This window comes from Mesoplodon densirostris, chromosome 2 (genome assembly GCF_025265405.1).
Source record: "Mesoplodon densirostris isolate mMesDen1 chromosome 2, mMesDen1 primary haplotype, whole genome shotgun sequence".
NCBI classification, from domain to species: Eukaryota; Metazoa; Chordata; class Mammalia; order Artiodactyla; family Ziphiidae; genus Mesoplodon; species Mesoplodon densirostris.
The window spans coordinates 8,037,741-8,061,936 of record NC_082662.1 but is presented as its reverse complement, the minus strand read 5'-3'; the positions used below and the strand labels follow the sequence as shown (position 1 = coordinate 8,061,936).

Genomic DNA, 24,196 nt, shown 5'->3' with positions numbered 1-24,196 from the left:
CTAAGCCCGGCTTGGGAGTGGGGGTGGGGAAAGCTAAGGCACATGCTGACAGGAAGGACAGATGATCTGCCACATGACAGTGGTGTTCCCAACAGAATAAAGACCCGTGTCCACAGGGGAAAGTTTCAAAACATCCAAACAGTATTAGAGTGGGTTATCAACAGCAACAAGTAAGATGTGACAAGAAGATTTTACTCTCCTGAAGACATTCTCCTATCTTCAAAGCAAGTGACTTTTGCCGCCTTAATCCTGACAGTGAAGGATCTGTGGATGTTGATGGGGACACAGATAAAGGATTTATCTGAGGGACAGAGAAAGCAGAGACGGAAGATCCTGAACACTGTGGTTTCTTATGTGGAGTCAAAAGCGGAGCGCTCAATTGTGGACCCTTCCCTCCGCCAGCAGGAGAGGGAACAACGATAAGTGGCTGCTGCCCCCTAGAAGCTACCAGGGACATAGCACCTTGCTCCACAGACAGAGATGAAAGATCCTATTATCTCGCCTCCATCCCGTAGCCTGTCATTAGTGAGGTACATGGGTGCAGAAGCCTCCTCCAAGCACGAGGAGGCCCACATCACCTCTGATAAATTAATAGGTGCCTTTTCAACAGCTAAGATGCATACAAAAGACTCCAACCAGCCAGAGCGCGTGAAGGCAGAGGCTTCAGAGGAAGCACAGACTCACCAGGCAGCACCTGAACAAGCCAAAGCCCTCTCCCAGACTTCTGTGCTCTGCGAGGCGGGCACGCTGCCCCTGCCTGCCCTCCCACCCTGCTCAAGTGTGACGGAGAGAAGAGCTCAGCAGTGCGGGCGTTAGGGTTTACATCCCAGCCCTGCCGCTGACTAGCTGTGGGAACCTGACTGCCCTGGGCTTATTTCCTCACTGTAAACTGAGGAAGAGTGATCCTCGCGGTTTGCTGGGATGAAACAAGATAACAAAAATGAAACCAGCACATCATACGGCAGAAGTCCTCCTGGCCTATGTGATCAGAGCTAGCAATTGGTCAGTTAACTGAAAAATCAGTTAAAGCAGGGAATCATTAAAAACGGGGCCTTATCTACATACCTTAAACGTTTCACATTAACTTAAAACCTATAAACAAACCTGCAGTCATTTGCTAATCTTTTGATGTCGAGCCAAGACCTTTTCTTTGAGTGTGGGACCCACAGACCGGAGTTCCCAGACGTCTTTCTTGCATAAACTTCACCCATAACACACCCTTCACAATTTCTAAGGCAAAGCGAGCCCTTAAAAGACATTAGCAAAGCAAACTGAAGTACAGAACACTTCTAGATTGTTCCCCACTCACACCTAAAAAGACAGCAATCTTTTTAGCAGTTTGCATTCACCAAAACATTCAGCTTAGTTTTCACAGAACCTTCTTTTTACATTTATGTTTACAACATTTATAGATCACTCTGTTCACATTATATTTCACCTGTTTATAGCATATTTAACAAAATTGCCTAATTCGCTAACAAATCAACTGGCCCACGGGTTCAAGACAAGCTGACGCCCTCCTGGTCTGCAGAAGGGGTGTGGGTGTGGATGTGACCAGCCAGGAGCTGCCCAGTCAAGAGCACCCAGCACCATGACAGTGAATCCGTTTCTAATGAAAGCTCTGGACACTTTCTTAAAAATATGTATTTATTGGTGCTTCCACTTCACTTCATAAGAGATCTGATCTGAGTCAAAGAAAAGGATACAGCAAACAGAAGGTATGAGGAAAGGGAAAAAAAAAGATGTTTAATGAATGCTGTTTACTCTTCCGCTTCTCCATCAAAACCCATTTTCAGCAAACTGTGGAAAAACTAAGCCATGTATATACGTATGATCAACTTGTGTGCCTGATTCTATCAGCAGCTCCTCCCCTCCAAGCTGGAAAAGGCAGCCCTGCCCCTGAAGATGCTCTTGCCATGGCCTGACTGGACCACAGCGGACACACAGAGAAAGGCCTCTTGGTGCTACCCCAGGGCACCACCCCGCAGACTCTGTGAGCACAAGCAGGAGACCGGGGCCACCAGGGCCACCAAAGGCAAGAGGCCACAAAAGCGGCAGCACGTCTTCTCCCCAACAGGGGCAATCTAGCCCCATCCAGGGGGGCCAGGAGTCGGCTCCTGTCGGTCTCGGTGTCAGGGAGCACCCCACGCAGATTTACTTCAAGCATCACTCAGCGTCGGCCCCATCTCTAGACTGTGCAGACAAACTCATAATGGCAGAGAGAAGATTTGTGGAGCAACAGGCATAAATCTTGGTTATAACTACAAACCAGAAAAGAAAGGAGAGCTGGGAGGGAAGGAGGGAGGGCCGCAATCACGTCCTTCTCCAAAGCACCACTTTATCTTCCCGTAGCTTCTCAGCGCAGAGTGAGGTTAACTACAAGAGCGGATTTTTCAAACCAAAATTGGTCTGCGTGGTTTGACAATGGGCTAAAATATTTTAAATTGAAATTATCCTCAAAAGCAGAGGGCACACGGCTGCCCTAAGTATGACATTCAGTGCTTCACAAACTGGGGGCTCGCAGGGGATTTGCTGAGTTTGCCACATGGAATACCCACCTTTAGGTCACACTTTAAAAGCAGTTTTTGAGTAAAAATTCTTTCAAATAAGATAATGACTGATTTAAAACAACAGAAAAATATTTTCAGAAGGTCACCCTGCCCAATAAGAGCTCTATACATCCCAGGCCCAGCCAACGCCTGGGGAGAACTCTGAGACTGTGTCTCCAGGACGAAAGGGAGAAAATGAAACCTCTTCTCAAAGATAATGAGGATGGTGACAAGATGAAAAACCCAACTCCCCTGATCACTGTGCCTCTGAAAAAGGCACTTGAGCTGAGACTCAGCTCCCTGGTTCCCACTCCAGAATGAGGACACTGTTCAGTTACCTAACAGTCAGGGCCTCTGATTCCAGAAACTACAGCAAATATAAAGTATCAGCACAGAAGCCAGAAACCCAAAATACAAACAAAGCTGCCTAACAATCTCAAATTCCATTTCTCTAATGATTACTCCTAAGAGTTCCGATTCATCTAATAATTATTTGTAAAAGGATACCTTAAAACTGAAAAAACCACCTCTTCATTTACCTGAAGGAGGAAGGAACTGAAAGGGCACAGCCTCGTCTACTCGACAAACCTTCTCAGTCTGTAATTGGAAGGACGGAGTAGGAAGAGGCAGTAATTTCAAAATCAGTCAGTAGCCTAGAGACGACAGAGAAGCCGCCCAGAGACGACAGAGAAGCCACCCAGAGACGGAATGAGGCTTTTCTCAAGTTCATCCATTTCAGCATTTAGTTCTCTCCAGCTTCCTCCCCGCATCTGCAGGACAGGCGGGAATCTCAGGCACCCTCCCGACAAGGGGTGCCAGTGTTAAAAGAGCAGCGTTTACCACAGGTGACGAGGGGGGAGCGGGGAAGGAGGAAAGCCAACATTTCCTCCTGCCTAGGTGCCCAGGCCTCCAGCCCAGCACCCCGAGTCTGGACGCACGGCAGCATCCCAACCCGACGGAGGAGCACCACAAGCCCCACCCTCTGGCTGCTGACACTCGATTTAGGTTCCAAGTGTCTCACACAGCAGCCGTGAGGGGTGCCTCCTGCCTTTGGTACCATAAGTACCAAATCTGCAGATGATTCACTTTTTACAAGTAAATAAATAGAGCATATTTAGGATTATCCCTATAATATCACCCCCAGTCACTGCCTCTAGGCAGACCCTGAGTGGGAAACAAGAGGTGGAGATTACAGTTCACTTCAGCAAACCTAACTCTGCTACACCCACAGAAATCAACCACTACAGACCCTTTAAATAATAATGCTTAATACTTTAGATTTGCCATATTTATTTATTCTTCCTGGAAAAATGACAATTTCCTGAAATCTCTAAGTGGCTAGTTTTATTACCCTTGTGCTTGTAAAACACTTTCATGAATACACTATTAAAATCAATTTTATTTCCCCACCAAGTGCTTTGAATTTTGTAAAATAAATATATGTGTGTTACATGTTCTGGATATACACATACACATATATGTACATGAGTATATACACAAAGAAATGCATCGAGCGTGTGAATGTCATTCTTCAGAAATGTTTTGGTGGGGAAAAAGCATAAGAATCACCTATCCACAGTGAGCCCACCAACAAGTATACCCAAATATCAATACTTGAACCACAAAAGATAGAAATATAGGGGAGACTGTGCCAGAAGTACGTGCGAGAGGTCTCCAGGAGACAGGCAACCAGCCACAGCTTTCTTAAAGAGAAGCTCACAAACTAGCTCCCTGAATTCATCAAGATATTAATGGCCTTTTGATTACCAGCCTCTGGTTAACTGACTTAAAAACCAAAGAGAAAACCTTCGGTGTTCCAGGCATAAGGTGGATGAGCTCCCCAGAAGGGTGGAGATCAAACACATGATGTAGAACCGCCCCCTCCCCCCCTCAAAGTTCTGTCTTAGCCTCAGGGAGAAACCTGGGGATACATGATACTTCCGTACTTCAGATATGTGAAACCTAAAAAATAAAAAATTTTTTTTAAAAATGGGGCTTCCCTGGTGGCGCAGTGGTTGGGAGTCCGCCTGCCAATGCAGGGGACATGGGTTCGTGCCCCGGTCCGGGAGGATCCCACATGCCGTGGAGCAGCTGGGCCCGTGAGCCATGGCCGCTGAGCCTGCGCGTCCGGAGCCTGTGCTCCGCAACAGGAGAGGCCACAACAGTGAGAGGCCCGCGTAACACACACACACACACACACACACACACACACAAAAAAGGAACTCAGGGGAAGGTGAGGGGAATGGGTGAAAATGGTCAAAAGGAACAAACTTCCAGTTATAGAATAAATAAGCCATGGGAATGCAATGTTTAAAAAAAAAAAAGACTTCAGCATACTAAAAATATTAATCCTAGGGAAGGTGATAAAGTAGAATTACCATCATCATTTATAAAGGTACATTAATTGTAGTTTGGCATTATTTTGGTAGAGGGATGCAGGGAAAAGGATAGAAACAAAAAACAAACAAAAAAACAAAAAACAAAAACAAAACCTATACCTACAGGTTACAGGAAGAGAAGATTCATCCATTAGAAAGAAGTTGGTGTCAAAGAGCAAAACGCTGAAATTCTAGTTTAGCCCAAATCCATAAGTGTTGATGAAGTAGGTAAGCAATAGTATTGCTGAATATTGAGGAGCCTGTTGTATTGAAACAAGGGAGCATATTTATTGCTGCTTCAAACACCCTAAACTCATATGACTAGAAGGACTCTCAAGACATTACTTAACCCCTGTTTCTGTATCCAAGCAAGACAGGAACCGAGTTACTCCACGCAGACAACTGTCCATCCATTCTTACAGATCTATTGACTAGGCAGGACTTGATCCTGGCGGAGCAGTGCAGGGACCGACCCAGAACCTCTGTGACGGCCCGAGTGCATGCCCACACAGGTGATGAGAAATCGCGGGTCTGTGGGAAACTGACAGAAGGTTCTGAACGGGTCTGGGAGAAGCTAGAGGTCAGTACTCTGGAGCTTGCCCTGGGAGGCAAAGTTCAGTGAACAAAGTATAAAGAAAAAGTAATCAGCCATCTTAACTCTGGCAAAGAGTTCTGTCATTAACAAACAGAGAATTTCAACTGGGAGTTTACAGAATTTATCAAAATGAGTCTGTTTACCAATCACCAGCCCTGAGGACATCATGACATTATAGAGCAATTATCTCACTAATGTGGCCAGAGTTGCTGGGTTGGTTCTTTTGGGAGCGGAGGAGGATTGAAGGGGTAAGAGAAGGTACGTGCAGTGTCACTATGCGGCTGGAATCAAGACCAGGGGATGGCTATGAACACACATGTGTCAGTTAGAGACCACAAGACCATACTTAACTCAAAATCACAAGCCAGTTTTTATAGCCCAGAGAGGACAGATATGAAAATCAGGCCCCCCTTCCCTAGCAAATAGAGCAAAACAATGACGCAGACACCCAAATACATCCACCGAACAATGAAACTTGCACTGTACTGACTAGTCAGTAGAGCCTCTTTTGTTGTAACTCACTTTTTTAATAAAGGGAAAAATTCTTCCAAAGTGCTCATCTAGTTCTGAAAACAAAGAACAAGATTATTTGCCTTCAGCATCCCATGCTTAGCCTTTTTAGTGTAGAGAACAGGAGCTTCCATTAAGGAATTTTGTGGAAAATATGCACCCCACTCAGTTAAAAACAAAACCAAAAATAACTGAGCACGGTGCTCCCTCAACACTGGACTATCCTACTCCTCCAGACCTGGCTTTAAGTTTCACAAAAACCATCCGTAAGCAGCCCCTACCCCCAGAGGACTCTTCCTTCTCTGAATAATGAGGGCTCCCTTATACTCCCAGCCAGGCAATTCTGCACCGAATTATATACAATTTTGTACTGTTTGCTAAAATTATATACAGCCTTGTGCTGTTTGCTAATTGTTTCGCGTGTAACAAATGCACTTTCTTTCCCAAATAAGATATACAAATTACTTGGGAAGAAGGCTTAGCTTTATCTTCAATTGTCTGTTCCTGAGCACCCAGGAGACAGCGAACACACACGGCCTGAGGAATCTCCCCTGGGAAAGTGTGACTTGGGCTGAGTGCCTCGGGGCTTTCTGTGGGTGGGCGCTCCCACCCCATCACTTCTCTGGCACCCTATGACTCTCTCCGGCCTGCTGCCAGTTCACAGCAGCTCATCCTCTGCCCCCGACCTGCCACACAAGCCGTCACTAGCCCTCGGAGGCTTCTCTGCCTGGCACCCTCCCACTGCCACTCCCAAGAGGCAGAAGTAGCTCACACAAGACCATACAGCTCGGCTGGTGCCCTCATTTAATCAGGCTGCTGACCAAAAGCAATAAGGGCATGACTGAGAGACTGTGGGAGTTTAATATAAAAAAATTAATAAAAAAAATAGAGGGGAAGGAGAAACTACCTTTTACTAGGGCCCTAATTACACAACTCACAGGATCAACCCAAATGAGATGGGAGTTTATTTGGGGGTGTTTTTTTAATTATTGTTGTTTTATATATATATAAATTGCTGCTATGTGTTTTCTTTCCTCTGAGCAATTATGCAGCAAGTACGTAAAGAGGGGAAAAAATATTAATTAAATATAAGGTAATTGTAGAGCGGGCCTTGAGAGAATGAGTCTGAACTCTGGACGATCGCAAGCTACTAGGGTTTGAAGACTGCTCGGGGCCTCCCAGAAAAGAAAGAAATAAAAATACAACCAACGAACAAGCAGATGCATAGTACCGCAGGAGAAGAGCAGTGCGCAGAAACACTGGCAGAGCCAAGGGGCTGCAGGGTTCCAAGTACCCAGAAATCAGTGAGGCTGCCAATTGCCCAGGGCTCATTGCTAGAAAGAATGCCCAGAAGTTTATACAATCATGCCCCAAAAGATGGTCCAGCCACTCTTCTGGTGATCAGTAGTTAAATCCGTGGATACAAATGTAAAAAGAGACTGTGGAATAAAGGACTGAAGAGGACTAGACCGAACAGTTTGAACTTCAGTCCAAAGCCAACCACAACTTCGGCCTGAGGGGCACTGAGGCAGGCCCCATGGGAAACAAGTTCCCGACCTAAGGGGCTGGCTGGCAAAGCCAAGGCTCCTCTGGCGTTTACACCACTGAGACGGCAAGGAAGAACCCAGGCAGAACCAAAAGAGAGAAATGAAGCCACTAGGGAGTGGTGGGAAGCGAGCTGTACTTGGAAAAAGCAGGTGACATGCAGGACAACAGTGCTCCCCTCAAACAGTCCTGGCAGGGCTGGTAGCACCCAGGCCTTCCTCCAGCTCGTTCAAATCCAACTTGCCTTCTGCCTTGGAAAGCCTTAGTACAGACTAAAAATCAGACTTGTGCATACCAGCTAAGGGCCTCACGTCATCCCCTCTCACTACTGCCAGAAGGAGAGGGAAGAAAAACAGGTGAAACCCCAGGCCCTGCTGAAACAAAAGCTTGGCGGTACATCCCTAGGCTTGCTATCGCTATTCAAAGAAAGAAAAGGCTCTGAAAAGTTAAACCTAAAGCTGGCCCCTCCATAAAACTTATCTGGTTTGTGCGGAGCAGGTCTTTTTTTTTTTTTCTTTTCTTTTGGCCACACCGTACGGCTTGTGGGATCTTAGTTCCCTGACCAGGGATTGAACCCGGCCCCTCGGCAGTGAAAGCACAGAGTCCTAACCAGTGGACCACCAGGGAATTCCCTGTACAGAACAGGTCTTAATACCCAGCCCTCAGGATTTGCAGCAGGCCTTGAAATGCAAAATACAATGAAAATGGGGTGGGCGGGCGGGCGGGCAGTGCTCTCACTCAGACCACCAAAGCAAAAGCACTTTGTAAAGAAAATTACCTTCAGTACTTAGTAGGCCTCTTCCCTATCAATAGTATAAGCAGATAATGTTGGAAATGAGTATCACAAACCTAATTACTGACCAGGCAAAAAGAGAACTCTCTCCCTTACCTGTTCTTCAAAGGCCACCTGAAGTGCCCTCACCCTGAGGAGCAGAACGGCTATTTCAGACAATCAAGCAGCTACTTGGTCAGGCCCAGCAACCTCACTCCCGCTCAGCCTCCAAAGGTTTCAGGCATCCCACTAATTACCACTGATTCAAACAAGTAAAATGGTGCATCACCACACCTGGGGCGGATGCTTTCCGTTCCAGAAAAGACCAGGCTTTACTAAGGGGAGATCTCGCTAATCCCTGAGTGCCAGAAGAGGAATCGGAAGTCAGAGGTCACTCGCGGGCTGTCTCCACAGAGCACCTACTCCTAAAGGCGCACTACTGATGCAACACTATAGGAGCATGAGGTTTCTTGAAACTCAGTATTTTAATTATCAGAAAATTATACTATATATCATGGCTTCTTACCAGCGGCTCTCGAGGCGTCACATTTTCACTTCCTGGAGTAGAACTTGGCTGCAAAGAAAAATAAAAACAGAAAGTAAGATCGCAGTGCCACCCAATGGACACCAAAAAAACCAAAGGTGTGCCATCACATAAACAACTACTTCTCATATTTCTCACCAGTTTTCCATACCGCAGAGTGTTCTGTGGTGGGTTACCTGTAAGAAGCAGCCCGAAGAGCCTGAATTTGCCAGTGAACATGAAGAGACTGTTTCTGGGTTTACTGTCACGGCACCTCAAGAAGGCTGCATTTAGCTTAGGAGGGCCCCCGCAGCTGAGCAGCAGGGGCTGGGGACCATCACAAAATCCGCAGCAACAGGAGAAGTCCACAAAAGGCTTTCAGTGAAAGCCAAACCTCCCTTTTGCCAGGTCTCCCCTGCCACTGACCAGTGAGAGCACAGCAAAAGTGGAGAACCAGATCCAGCCACAAGGGGGCCCCAGTTGCCCACACTCAGCATTTTCTCTGGGTATCTATTTGGAGCCAAGGAAGCAGCAAACTATGGACACTGGTTCCTATTTATCACCTGTCACTAAGGATACCAATCCCCAGTAGTAAAGAAAGCCGAGTTTAAATCCTTTTTGTAAATAAGCTAGTGACAAGCTGACAGATAAACAGAGCAACCCGCAGCCAGGCAGCATGTGGCCCACTCGCCTGGCCCTAGTCTGTTTCCTTCTCTGCATCTCTCCCCTCACCCTCGCACTTACCTTCAACCCTTGGCTGATCTGGCCAAAATTCAGAGAAAGGGAGAGATAGAGACAGAGACAGACAGACTGGGAGGAAATCTACAAATCTCCAAAAGAAGGAAACAAGCAGCTTGAGAGAGTTATGATTAGTTTACTGTTACTGATGTTCAAACCAATTTCCAATTATCTACAGATAATATCCAGACAAATGAGCTAATCTGTGGGTCTCAGGAGCCAGCCTCCAAACTCCTCCCAGCTAGTCAGATGGCAAGTGCCAAGCCTCCTGGGAAAAAGGATAGAAAGCGGAAGAGGAGAAAGTCCAGTCCACAGAGGGTCCCCAAAGATTTCCTCATGCCCAGTTGCTACCACACAGTGGGCACAGGGCACAGTGGCAAGGACTCTGCTGGAAGGACTCTATCTCCTCATCCAAAGTCCTGGCTCAAGAGCCCCTTCTTCTGCCAGGACAAGAAGGTCAGCCAGCATGAAACTAACTAGAAAGTCTCAGAGAACCTGAGCATGCTTTCCCTTCCTCCCTCCCGCACTGTCCCTCCCTCCTAAGGCTCCGGGCATCAATAAGCTCATGCGTTCAGATCTCTAGCGCAGACCCCTCTGAGTTCTACACCCACCTGCCTTCCTGCCTCCTCTTGGACTTAACAAAACCCCATAACAGATTCATAATCCTCTTCCTCAGTCACACGTGTACGCTTCCACTGTTCCCCGTCTGGGTGAATGTCACAACCTTCCACCAAAATACGCAAACTAGAATCCAAAAGGCCATCCCTGACAGCTCTTCCCCTCACTTGCCAGAGCAAGTCCTGCCAATACGCCTTCCTAAATATCCACGGAATCAATCATCCACTTCTCTCCATTTCTTCTGCCATCTCTTAGGTCCCAGCTTCCAAAATCTCCTGCCTGGACCACTGCAATAGCCTTCTAATCAGCTCACGCACATCCATGCTGGCTCTCTTCTAATTCATTTTCCACACAGCAAACAGACTATCACTTCAAAACAATAATCTGATCTCATCCACCGACCGCCCCAGTAAACATCAACAACGCTAATACAGAAAAGCCTTCCCAGCTTGGCCACCCGTCTCCTCTGACTACATATCAGGTCTGCGTGGCACCACGAACCCCAGCTCTGCGCAGAACAGACATACTGGCCTTTGCTTCCTCTGTCAGCGGGACTTTGCACCAGGTATTCCCTCCCTTCCCTCTGACAATCTGATTCATCCTTGAGATTTCAGTTAAGTCACTTCTTGGGGAAGCATTCCTTCTCTGACAGCCATGACACCATCAGATCTCCCTAATACACACTCACACCATATACCTCATCTCCTTCAAGGGCTGAGCAGAACCGCAACTTTAAGTGTGTGATATCCGACTGACATCTGTGCCCCTCACCAGATTAGAAACTCCACATGGGCAGAAGCGGGCTGTGTTTGCTCATCACTGTATCCCTGGGGCCTAGGACAGTATCAGGCATAGATGAGGCCTTCCATAGATATCTGCTGAATGAATCAATGGTCAAAAAAGAGCAGAACAGATTTGGTTTGAATGGGTTATATAAAGCTCATTACCTTCCTGAGGGCTTCCTTCACTCCATTTGGTAAATACTAAGTGCTAACACTTATTTAGCTCCTTCTTCATTTCATTCTCATAATAAATGTATGAAATTATTGCTGATGAGGAAACTGAGGCAAGGGAGGTTAAATAACTTGGCCACGATGACTCAGGTAGTAACTGGTTCTAAGATAATTTGAGCCCTTCTACTTAATCAAAATAATCGAGTTTTGTTTAGACTACATTTTAATAAGCAACAACCATAATGCTACCCCATAAATAATAATGTAGGTTATTTGACTAGATGAAACAAACTAACACAAACAGCTTTAATATTTAGGAAGCCTGACTCTGATTTAAACCAAAACTTTCTTCCTGAGATACAACTAATCACTGAGGCATTATCTCCAAGGAACTTCCCTTAAAATTAGTTCATCCCCTGAATAGCTAACGTTTGCTAGAGGAAAAACTTTAAGCAACATACAGTATCAAGGTAAGTCTCTTTCATCGTACACCCTTCTGTACCTTTCTAAACTGTGAGCCATGTAAATATATTCTGCTTTAAAAAATTAAATACTGGGGTTTCCCTGGTGGTGCAGTGGTTGAGAATCTGCCTGCCAATGCAGGGGACACGGGTTCGAGCCCTGGTCTGGGAAGATCCCACATGCCACGGAGCAACTAGGCCCGTGAGCCACAACTACTGAGCCTGCGCGTCTGGAGCCTGTGCTCCGCAACGAGAGAGGCCGCAACAGTGAAAGGCCCGCGCGCCGCGATGAAGAGCGGCCCCCGCTCGCCGCAACTAGAACAGAGCCCTCGCACAGAAACGAAGACCCAACACAGCCATAAATAAATTTTAAAAAATAAAAATTAAAAATTAAATACTAAAAAAATTTAAAAGGAAGCTTCCCTTTCATCCCAACAGCCTCCTCTTCCTTGGGGACACAGCACTGATGTTGGCTCCTTATATATTCTTCCAGGGATATTCAAGGCGTATAAGAAGCACACATGTGTGTGCCTATCCCCAACAAGGAATTTAAACAGCAACACTCTCAAATTCTTAAAACCTCGGCTTCACAGAGCCTTCTGGGGTCTCAGCACACCAAAGCCCAACCTCCAAACTCAATCTCGGAGGCTGCTTAGAAAGGAACAAGCATTTCCGCACCCGTATTCCAACTCACGGTACTGTCTGAGGTCGGTCAGACCTCACCAGTGAACTCACAGAAGACTTCTCGCCAATCTGGGAATTGCCCAATATGATTACATTCCAGATGATTCGCCAGCTCATGTTGAAATATCTGCAATCTAAAATGGACCATCCCCATCTCCTGTCTGTGTCCTTTAGAAAACTATTCCTTGATGACCAAGACAGCCTTCATTCCTCTTTACTGCTCTGCATGATTTCCTTGATAGTACCATCTGAAATTCTTCATTATATAACTAGTTTATTATCTGTCTATCCTTTAAGTTCCTTGAAAGCAGGCACTTAGTGAAGGCAGATCTTTAGCACTTAGAATGTCACTTATACTCAATAAATATGGGCTTAATTAATTTTTTTAATTAAAAAAATTAAAGCAAAGGAACCACTTTATATACATAAGCCAAAATGAAGCAAGCAAAGGACCATAGCAGTGTCTTTCCCTGGAACATTTCACCTACAACAAACCACAAATCTGGCCACTCTCAAAGCAATGTCATGACCCAACGGTTCTCAACCCTGGGGCACAATCACCCCCACAGGGGCATTTAAAAATGTGTGGAAGTATTTCTGGCTGTCACAGTGACCAGGGAGTCCCATCAGCATTTAGAGGGCAGAGGCTTGGGAGGCTAAATGTCCTGCAATGGACACCATGAAGAACTATTCCATGCAAACACCAATAGGACCCCTAGGAGAATCCTGACCATTCCGCTTCCTCATGAGGAGGAGGAAGACAGACTCCCATCTTTTACATGATGCTGCTTCAAAAGAGGGCAAAGGGGCTTCCCTGGTGGCGCAGTGGTTGAGAGTCCGCCTGCCGATGTTAGGGGACATGGGTTCATGCCCCAGTCCGGGAAGATCCCACATGCCGCGGAGCGGCTAGGCCCATGGCCGCTGAACCTGCGCGTCCGGAGCCTGTGCTCCACAACGGGAGAGGCCACAACAGTGAGAGGCCCGCGTACCGCAAAAAAAAAAAAAAAAAAAGAGGGCAAAGGTCTGAGCGGGCAACTGCCTGTCAGAAGCTGAACTAAGCTCACACAGGTCCATGAGTCTCACCAGGCCAGCTTTTGTGAAAGTCCAATACTTCTCAAACACCTGCCCCTACATCGACCCCCTTTTAAGTGGTCAAGTCTATTTTCCAGCCTGAAACACATCCCTACAAATTAAATTCCAACTTAATCCTGAAAAACCTTGACAGGGTGGTTTATTTTTAAAAATAATAATAGTAAGGTTTAGCAATCACCAGCTGAGGGAGAAGTAGGCTATAAGGCAATCCGCAGTCAGGATCCTCAGGGGCTGGAATGCAGAGAGCAGGCAGGAAGAAGAGAAAAAGCATCAGAATGCTTTAAAAAACAAACAGGCAAACAAAAAAAGCCCACAGTGGCAGGGAGAGAAATGTGTCAGTTTGGTAGAGACAAAAGGCGCTCTCACTCCTGCTGTCCAGGCACTGACCTTCCCCAGCCAGGAGGTGTGCCCACGTGCTGACCTTGATGCACAGCAAAGGTCAACTGCACACACACAGCTCAGATCTGAGCAACCAGAAAAACACTCAGTTCTAGGAGCGCTCATCCTACACCTGCCAGCGACTGTGTCGCTCTGGGTATGTCCTAGGCAAGATATGGCCTATAGTTCTTTGCTGGGAAGAATAAGATTCAATTCAACAAATGCTGTTGGAGAGGCACTGGTATAGTGGCAAGTGCATGACCTTTGGCATTAGTAACTGAGGGGCTGTGGGTACACTGGTCAACCTCTCTGAACCTCAGTTCCTCATCCACGGGAATAATGGGAAGAATACCAACACCCCACATTCAGGATGAGATGAGGATCATGAAAGTTATATCATTCTTCTGCTCAAAATGAACCAACAGAGTCTGCCCTATGGTGAAGTAATAGGGACCAGGTTTACCCTCCCACTGTAAACAACTGGAAAACTAAACAAAATAAATGACACCACTGTTTGTAGACACTGGACAGCAGGCAATACAGGACTTTGATTCCTGACAGAACAGAAACAAATGATAGGAGCCCTAGGACCACCCTGGCTTCTGCCAGGTTTCTGCACATTTCAGACCAAGGACCCAGGACCGGGGCAGTGGTGGGAGGGGGGAATCCCAGCACATCACAGCAGCAGATTAAGGAAACAGACTGGAGTTCAGGGAGGCTAAGTCAGCTGAAAGGTGCAGGACAGAGTCCCAGCGAGGAGGGAGCTCTGCAGAAAGGGAGCTCCAGAAACCTGCACAGAGGTTTCCTTAAGTCTGTACTGAATATTAAAATTTGTACATGCATAGAATGACACTCGAGACTGAAAAAAAGATTGATGAAGAAGCTGCAAGCTGAACAGTTCCCAGAACCCTCATAGGTCTCACAAGTCCCAAGCACCAGAGTTGAGCATCCTCCCTGCTCTATCAGGGCATTCAGTAGAGACCTGGAAAGGCCACATCTTGGGGGGGGGGGGGGGTCAGATCACCCCTAGGATAAAAACGACCCTAGATCAGGACTTGAAAGAATCAGAATGAACAAAAAGTAACTTAATCACCCACCAGAACAAAACTCAACACTCTTTAAAGATCGCAATCCAGACCCTCAATGATGTAAAATTCACAGCACTCAGCACCTAATCAAAAATCTCAACATGTGTCAAGAAGCAGGAAACTGTGACCTATAATAATAAGAAAACTTAGAATAATTAGCAAACAAGAGCATTAAGACAGGTGTCATAACTTTATTCAAGAATTTAACTCATTTAAAAAATACAAATATCAAATCATGTTGTACACCTGAAATTAACATAATGTATGTCGAGTAAACCTCAATAAATAAAAAAGAATTTAAAGGAAAACATGATCATAGTAAGGAGAGAAATGTGAGGTATAAAAAGAAAATAGAACTTCCAGAGATGAAAAAACATATCTGAAATAAAAATTTCACTGAATGGTAATGACAATAGGTTAGATACTGCAGAAAAAAAAGTAAGTGCACTTGAAAACACAGGAACAGAAACTGAGCAAAATGAAGGACAGAGAGGGGTAAAAAAGACCAAAAAAAAGAAAAATATTTGAAGAAATAATGGCTGAAAAATTTCCAAATTTGATGAAAACTACAAACTCACAGATCAAAGAAGCTCAACACACTCCAAGCAGAACAAACGCAAAAGTGACTAAGGTACAGGGGAAAATCCTATAAGTAGCCAGAAAAAATTTAATCAAAATTAAGAATGACTTCAGACTTCTGATCAGCAACTGTGCAACCCCCAAAAAAATACAATGGAACAGTATCTTCAGCTCTTCCTTGGACTGCCTACAGAGGTGGCAGCCACCATGGCGACCCTCAAACCCCTCGTGAAGCTCAAGATTGTCAAAAAGACCAAGAAGTTCAACCCATACCAGTCAGACCGATATGTCAAAATTAAGCGGAACTGGCAGAAATCCAGGGGCACTGACAACAGGGTGTGCAGGGAATTCAAGGGCCAGATCTTGATGCCCAACATTGGTTATGGGAGCAACAAGAAAACAAAGCTCATGCTGCCCAGTGGCTTCTGGAAGTTCCTGGTCCACAACTTCAAGGAGCTTGAAGGGCTGCTGATGTGAAACAAATCTTACTGCGCTGAGATTACTCCAAGAACTCAAAGCCACTGTGGAAAGAGCAGCCCCGCTGGCCATCAGAGTCGCCAATCCCAACGCCAGGCTGCACAGCAAAGAAAATGAATAGACAGGTCATGTGCACACTGTGTTTGTGTTTAAAGAAAAAAAAAAAAAAAACCATAAAAACTCAGCCATCTGAGATTTAAAAAAAAAAAAATAGTATCTTTAAAATGCCCACAGAGGGCGGGGTGGGCGGGGGGAGAGATACAACATGACTGTCAACCTAGAATTCTATATCCAATGAAAATATCTTTCAAAAATGAATACAAATTAAAGATTTTTTCAAAAGGAAAAAAAAAAGCTAGAATTTGTCAACAGTATACTTGTACCACAAGAAATGTTAAAACACTCCAATTAAAAGGCAGAGATTGTCAGACTGGGTGGGGAGAAAATGCAAGAAGGAGCTATATATTGCAGACAAGAAACCCATTTTAAACAAAAAGACACACATAGCTAAAAGGCCAAAGGATGGAAAATGATATACCATGCAAACACTAATCATAAGAAAGCTGTAGTGGCAATATTAATCTCAGGCAACTTCAAACTAAAAGATATTACCAATGATAAACAAGGACATTTCCAAAATAAAGGAGTCAGTCAAGAAGACATAATAATCCTGTATAAGTATGCACACATAATAGTTTCAAAACACATAAAGTAAATCAGACCGAATTTAAAAGATAAAAAGACAAATCCATAGTTATAGTTGGGGACTTAAATAATCTTCTCACCTTAATCAGAAAGTCAGTAAGGATATAGAAGACCTAAATAATACTATCAACCAACACGGCCTAGTAACATTCGCAGAACACTTCACCCAACAGCAGCAAAATATACATTACAGTTGACCCTTGAACAAGGGAGTGAGGGGGAGCGACCCACACACAGTCAAAAATCCACATATAACTTTACAGTTGACCCTCCATATCCAAGGTTCCTCATGCACAGACTCAACCAACTGCAAATAGTGTAGTAGTGAAGAATGTATTTATTAAAGAAGCTTTTAAGTGGACCTGCACAGTTCAAACCTATATTGTTCAACGGTAAAATGTATTTTCAAGTTCATAAGAAAAATTCATCAAGACAGACCATAAAATAAATTTACAAGACTTGAAATCATATAGAAAATGTTCTCTGATCACAATGGGATTAAACTAGAAATCACAGGAAAAAAATACGGAAAAATTTCAAATGTTTGGAAATTAAACAGACTTCTAAATAATCTATGGGTCAAAGAAGAAATCACAGGGGAAGTAAGAAAATATTCTGAACTGAATGACAATGAAAACACAACACATCTAAATCTGTGGAATGCAATGAAAGCCGTGCTTAGAAGGAAGTTTACAGTTTTAGTTAGTGACTTTAGAAAAGAAGCTAGAAAAATAGAACAAATGAAACCCAAGGTAAACAGTAAGAAATAAAATTTAAAACTTACAAACAACAGAGGAAAATCAATGAAATAAAAACTGGTGTTCTGAAGAATACTAAAATGGATAAATCTGTATGCAGACTGATCAATTAAAACAGACATTAATTTCCAATATTAGGAATGAAAAAGGGGAAATCTCTTCATATTTTATATACATTTAAAAGATGGGCTTCCCTGGTGGCGCAGTGGTTGAGAGTCCGCCTGCTGATGCAGGGGACACAGGTTCGTGCCCCGGTCCGGGAAGATCCCACATGCTGCGGAGCGGCTAGGACCGTGAGCCATGGCTGCTGAACCTGCACGTCTGGAGCCTGTGCTCCGCAACAGGAGAGGCCACAACAGTGAGAGGCCCGCGTACCGCAAAAAAAAAAAAAAAAGATAAGGGAGGGACTTCCCTGGTGGCACAGTGGTTAAGAATCTGCCTGCCAATGCAGGGGACATGGGTTCAAGCCCTGGACCAGGAACATCCCACATGCCACGGAGCAACTAAGCCCGTGCGCCACAAATACTGAGCCTGCACTCTAGGGCCCGCGAGCCGCAACTACTGAGTCTATGTGCCTCAACTACTGAAGCTCGCACACCTAGAGCTTGCAACAAAGAGAAGCCACCACAATAAGAAGCCCGCGCACCGCAACAAAGAGTAGCCCCTGCTCGCTGCAACTAGAGAGAAAGCCCACGTGCAGCAATGAAGACCCAATGCAGCCATAAGATAAATAAATAATTTTTTTAAAAGATAAGGGAATATTATGAAAAACCTTACAAACAAATGTGACAACTGAAAATGACTACAAATTCCTTCAGACACAATATGCCAAAGCTGACCCTAGGGAAAAAACAGAAAAACTTAATAGCCTTATATCTGTTTTTAAAATACATAATTAATAATTTAAAACATAATTTTAAAATACTTAATTTAAAAAGAAATTAAGGGACTTCCCTGGAGATCCAGTGAGTATGACTCCATGCTCCCAATGAAGGGGGCCCAGGTTCAATCCCTGGTCGGGGAACTAGATCCTGCATGCATGCCGCAACTAAGAAGTCCACATGCCGCAACAAAGACCAGGCACAGCCAAAATAAATAAATAAATAATAAAAAGAAATTAAGTTTACAACTAAAATTTTAAAAGAAAACTCTAGGCCCAGGTGGCTTCACTGGTGAATTCTATCAAATATTTAAGAAAAAAATAATAGCAGTCTTATAATAAACTATTTCAGAAAGTACAATAGAAAAAAAAGGTCGGGGGGGTGGGGGCTCCCTGGTGGCCTAGTGGCTAGGATTCCGGGCTTTCACTGCTGTGGCCCGGGTTCAATCCCCGGTTTGGGAACTGAGATCCTGTAAGATGCGTGGCGCAGCCAAAAAAAAGGTAAAAATTCCCAATTCATTCTGATAGGCCAGCATTACCTTGACAACAAAACTAGACATAGATTTCACACACACACACACACACACACACACACACACACACTATAAATCAATATCCCTCATAAACATAAATGTGAAAATCCTTAACAAATTATTGCCAAATCAAATCCAGCATTATATATCAATAAAAAGGGTAATATATCATGACCAAGTGGAATTTATCCAACAAATGCAAGAGTGGTTTAACATTTGAAAAATCAATCAACGTAAATCCCATATTAACAGAATAAAGGAGGAAAACAATAGAATCAACTCGACAGACAGCAAAAAGAGCACCTGACAATATTCAAAACACATATGATTAAAAAAAAAACTAAGCAAATTAAAAATAAAAATTGAATCCCCTCTACTAGATAAAGGGGACCTTCAAAAAAACCTATGGCTGGGACTTTCCTGGTGGTGCAGTGGTTAAGAATCCGCCTGCCAATGCAGGGGACATGGGTTTGATCCCTGGTCTGGGAAAGGCCCACATGCCGCGGAGCAACTAAGCCCGTGCGCCACAGCTACTGAGCCTGAGCTCTAGAGCCCATACACCGCAACTACTGAGCCCACATGCTGCTACTGAATCCCGTGGGCCTAGAGTCCGTGCTCCACGACAAGAGAAGCCACTGCAATGAGAAGCCTGTGCACCGCAACAAAGAGTAGCCCCGGCTCATCACAGCTAGATAAAGCCCACACACAGCAATGAAGACCCAACACAGCCAAAAATAAAAAATTCAAAAAATTTAGAAATTAAAAAACCTGTAGCTAACATCATATTTAAATATGAAAGATTGAGTGCATTTTCCCTAAGATCAGGAATAAGGCAAAAATGTCTACTCCCAATATTTCTTTTAACATTGTACTAAAAGTCCTGCACAATGCAATAAAGCAAGAAAAAAAAAGGGCATACAAATTGGAAAGCAAGAAGTAAAGCTGTCTTTACTTGCAGATGACATGATCATCTACAGAGAAATAAGGAATCTACCCAAAAAACTATTAGAATTACAAATGAGCTTAACAAGGCTGCAGATATAAGGCCAATGCACAAACTCAATTTTATTTCTAAACACTAGCACTGAACAGTTAAAAATGAAATTTAAACATTAAATACAAAAAAATGAAATATTTAGAGAGAAATTTAACAGAATGTGTACATGACCTACACGCTTAAAACTATAAAATACTACTGAGGAAAATCAAAGACCTAAATGGAGGGGCTTCCTTGGCGGCGCAGGGGTTGAGAGTCCGCCTGCCGATGCAGGGGACACGGGTTCATGCCCTGGTCCGGGAAGATCCCACATGCCGCAGAGCAGCCAGGCCCGTGAGCCATGGCTGCTGAGCCTGCACGTCCGGAACCTGTGCTCCGCAACGGGAGAGGCCACAACAGTGAGAGGCCCGCGTACCGCAAAAAAAAAAAAAAAAAAAAAAAAAAAGACCTAAATGGAGACATATATCATTTTATGTAATTCAAGGATCAATATTGTTAAGAGGTCAATTCTCCCCGAAACTGATCTATAGATTCCACACAATCCCAGGAAAAATCCCAGCAAGCTTTTTTGTAAGAACTGATAAACTGATTCTAAAATTTATATAGAGATGCAATGGACCAAAGCTAGAACAATTTTGAAAAAGAATAAAGTCAGAACACTTTACACTACCTGATTTCAAGATTTACCATAAAGCTACAGCATTCAAGACAGTATGATTGACCCTTGAACAACACAGTGGTTAGGGGGGCTGACCCTCCGCACAGTCAAAAATCCACATGTAACTTTACAGTTAGCCCTCCATATCTATGGATTCAACCAACCATGAATTGTGTAGTACTGTAATATGTATTTACTGAAAAAGAAATCCAAGCATAAGTGGACCCAGGCAGTTCAAACTCCTGTTGTTCAAGAGTCAACTGTATTTCCTTCACATTAGGAGAAACATAGATAAATGGAACAGAAGAGAGTCCAGAAATTAACCTATTATATACAATTTTTTTTATTTCTGACAAAGATGGCAAGATGATTCAATGGAGAAAGGGTAATCTGTTCAACAAATGATGCTGGAACAACTGATATCCATATGGGGGAAAAAAAATTAACCTCAGCCTTTACCAATAAGCACATGAAAAGAGCCGCTTAATGTTATTTGTCATCACAGAAATGCAAATTAAAAGCACAGTGAAATACCACTACATACTCACTAGAATGGCTAAAATTAAAATAGACAGACAATACCAAGTGTTGATATGGATGTGGGGCAACTGGAATGCTCATACACTGCTGGTGGAATGAAAAATAGTACAACTGTGCAAAACACGTAAGCAATTTATTATAGAATTAAACATACACTTAGCATGTGACCCAGTAAATACACTCACAGATATTTACCAAGAAAAATGAAAACATATGTCTTCACAAACACACTAAAATATTTATAGTAGCCCCAAACTAGAACCAATCATGTGGGGAAAAGACTAAGGTGACCACCATGATCCCCACCTCCTGGTATTCATGCCCTTGTGTTGTCCCCTTGAGTGTGGGCAGGAACTATGACTTGCTTCTGGCCAACAGAGTACGGTAACAGTGACAGAATGCATGTTATTACATGCATGTGGTTACAATATCTAAGACTGTAATGTCCACTTGCCTTTGAGGAAACAAGTGGCCATCCTGGGAAGACCCATGTGGCAAGAAACTGAGGGCGGCTCCTGGGTGACAGCCAGTCACAAAGAGAGGTCCTCAGTCTGAAGTCCATAAGGAACTAAATGCTGTCAATAACCACATGAGCTAGGAAGCAGATCCTTCCCCAGTCAGGACCCCGATGAGATCACAGCCCTGGCAGACACCTTGACTGCTGCCTTGTGAGACTCAGCTGAACTGTGTCCTGACTCCTGACTCACAGACACTGTGAGACAATAAACATGTGCTGCATTAAGTTGCTAAATTTATAATAACACTGTTATGCAATAGGTAATTAATATAATCCAAATCCATCAAGTGGTGAACAGATCAACAAACTGTGGTTTAGCTATACAGTGGAATACTACCCACTAATAAAAAGTAATGAATTACTGAGACATACAATATAAATTTCACAAACATTATTATGAGCAAAAGTGAGACACAAAAGAATATTTACATTATGAATACATTCGTATGTAATCCTAGGAGAGACAAATATAATCTATAGTGATAAAAAGAGTTCAGATTTCCTGAGGCCAAAGGCTAGGATCTACTGGGAAGCAAGGTAAGGGAACATTCAGGAATACTGGAATTGTTTTGATGTTGATTGTGGTGGATGTTACACAGGTATATACATTTGTCAAAACTGACCACAACACATTTATCGGAATTCCACAGTAAAGCTTTTGGCCCCAAAGACTTGGTCACTCAAAAAGCTATTAATCTATGGATTTTAAGTTAGGATAGGGGCAACTTTGGGGGATTGGCTAGTAATGGGAGGGATGCCAAGGAGGCGTCTGAGGTCCCAGTAACACTTGATTTCTTGATCTGAGTACTGGTTACACAAGTGTGTGCTCACTCCGTGAAAATTCACCAAGCTAGACACATAATTGGTGTACTTTCTGGGTGTATGTTAAACATCAGTAAAAAGTTTTTTAAAAACTTTAAAGGCTAGGGAGTCATTCTAAATTAAAGCAGACTAAAGAGACAAATCAATGCACTCCCTATTTCTTCATTGGATCCTGGTTTTTTTTTAATTGGAGAATTTTGAATGTGGTATTAGTAAATAATACTTTATCAATACCAAACTTCTTGTGTGATAATGGTATTATGGTTATGTAGGAGAATTACCTTACTCTCATGAGAGACAAGATGAAGTATTCTAGGATGAAATATCATGTTTCTAACTTACTATCAAATCCTTCAAAAAAAAAATATATATATATATATAAAGAGACTGAGATAAAGCTAATTCAGCGAAATGTAAACAGTGTATCTTGGTGAAGTTTTTATGGGAGTTTTACAGGAGTTCTCTGTATTATTCTTTCAACTTTCCTATAGGTTGGAAACTTTTCAAAATAAAGAGTGAGGGGGAAAATATCTATTTGAGCTACTGTTATTCAAGAGTTCAATCATCTTCCAAAACTGCGTAGAGACTTGGAGAAGGAAACCAACATTCACTGAGCACTTAAGATGCACCACACACTCTTAACATCTGTGACTTCAGCCAACCCTCAAATGGGATTATTATTACTCCCATTTTACAGAGAAGAAAACTGAGGTTCAGAGAGGTAGAGTGACAAGGCCAATAGTAAGTGAGTGCTGGAGTTCAAACCAAAGTCTGTCAGGATACAAGGCCATGCTCTTCCACTCCGTAACATCTTTGCTGTCCTCTTCTCCCTTCCCTGCCTCTGTGTTTTCTCAGACCAAAATTTATTATATCCGGTGAACCTGAACAGATTAGAAATCTACGTTCCGTAATAATTCTCAATATTCAACAACCATTAAACGATCAGATTGAACCATGCTTCTGCCCTTCACTAAAGACAGAAAAACTGATGGGAAAGTACAAAAACAGGGATGACATCTCCCATTCCTATGGGCCGTAACACGTACAGACTAGAGGGGACTTTTTTTTTTTAATATTTTATTTATTTATTTGGTTGTGCCAGGTCTCAGTTGCAGCAGGCAGACTCCTTAATTGCAGCATGCGAACTCTTAGTTTTGGCATGCATGTGGGATTTAGTTCCCCAACCAGGGGTTGAACCTGGGCCCCCTGCATTGGGAGCTTGGAGTCTTAACCATTGTGCCACCAGGGAAGTCCCTAGAAGGGACTTTGATAAGAGATTAGCCATACAAAACCGAGTGATGTGGAGTAAACAGGATAAGCAATAAATGCAATTCCAACAGACTGTTTTGAAGACAGCCTAAAAAGACTATACCATTATGAAAAAGACAGTATATCGCTGAAATCTAAAAGACACAAAGGACAGCTAGGATAAACACCGGCACTCAGCGTGTTCCTTTAAATTTCAAGGGAATTACTTCCCGAGCAAATAAAAAACCAACCTCAGTGGACTGGTGGTCAACATATGAAATTTCATATCCCAAAAAATGTTTTAATAGGGATGGAGAAAAGGCTTAGATGGTTTATAAGTGAAACTCCAGAGTTTACTGAATGGAATAATAACGGGTAACACACTGTGTCAGGCGCTGTTCTAAAATAAGTTAATTCATTTAATCCTCAGAGCAATGCTACGAGAGAGGCACTACTATTATTCCTATTTTACAGATGGGGAAACTAAAACCAGAGGCGTTAAGTAACTTGTCCAAGATCACACAGCTGGTAAGTAGTGGTGCTAGGATTCTAGCCCAGTGGGGATGGCTCCAGAGTCCATACTTCTAACCACTGCTCT

The 24,196-nt window shown here is 43.6% G+C and overlaps 1 protein-coding gene and 1 pseudogene across 2 annotated transcripts in view; one reads left to right on the top strand and one right to left on the bottom strand.

Annotated features, from left to right (window-relative positions):
* Positions 1 to 24,196, bottom strand: part of PEX14 (peroxisomal biogenesis factor 14) — a 140,244-nt gene that overhangs the window by 113,552 nt on the left and 2,496 nt on the right. Inside the window, exon 2 of one of the 2 annotated variants that reach the window (XM_060088957.1) lies at positions 8,876 to 8,923. The exons of the other annotated variant lie outside the window; for it this stretch is intronic. Coding sequence (XP_059944940.1) covers positions 8,876 to 8,923 — 48 coding nt within the window. The remainder of the gene's footprint in view (positions 1 to 8,875; positions 8,924 to 24,196) is intronic. 2 annotated transcript variants of the gene reach the window in all.
* LOC132477375 (large ribosomal subunit protein eL32-like) lies at positions 15,671 to 16,061 on the top strand (annotated as a pseudogene).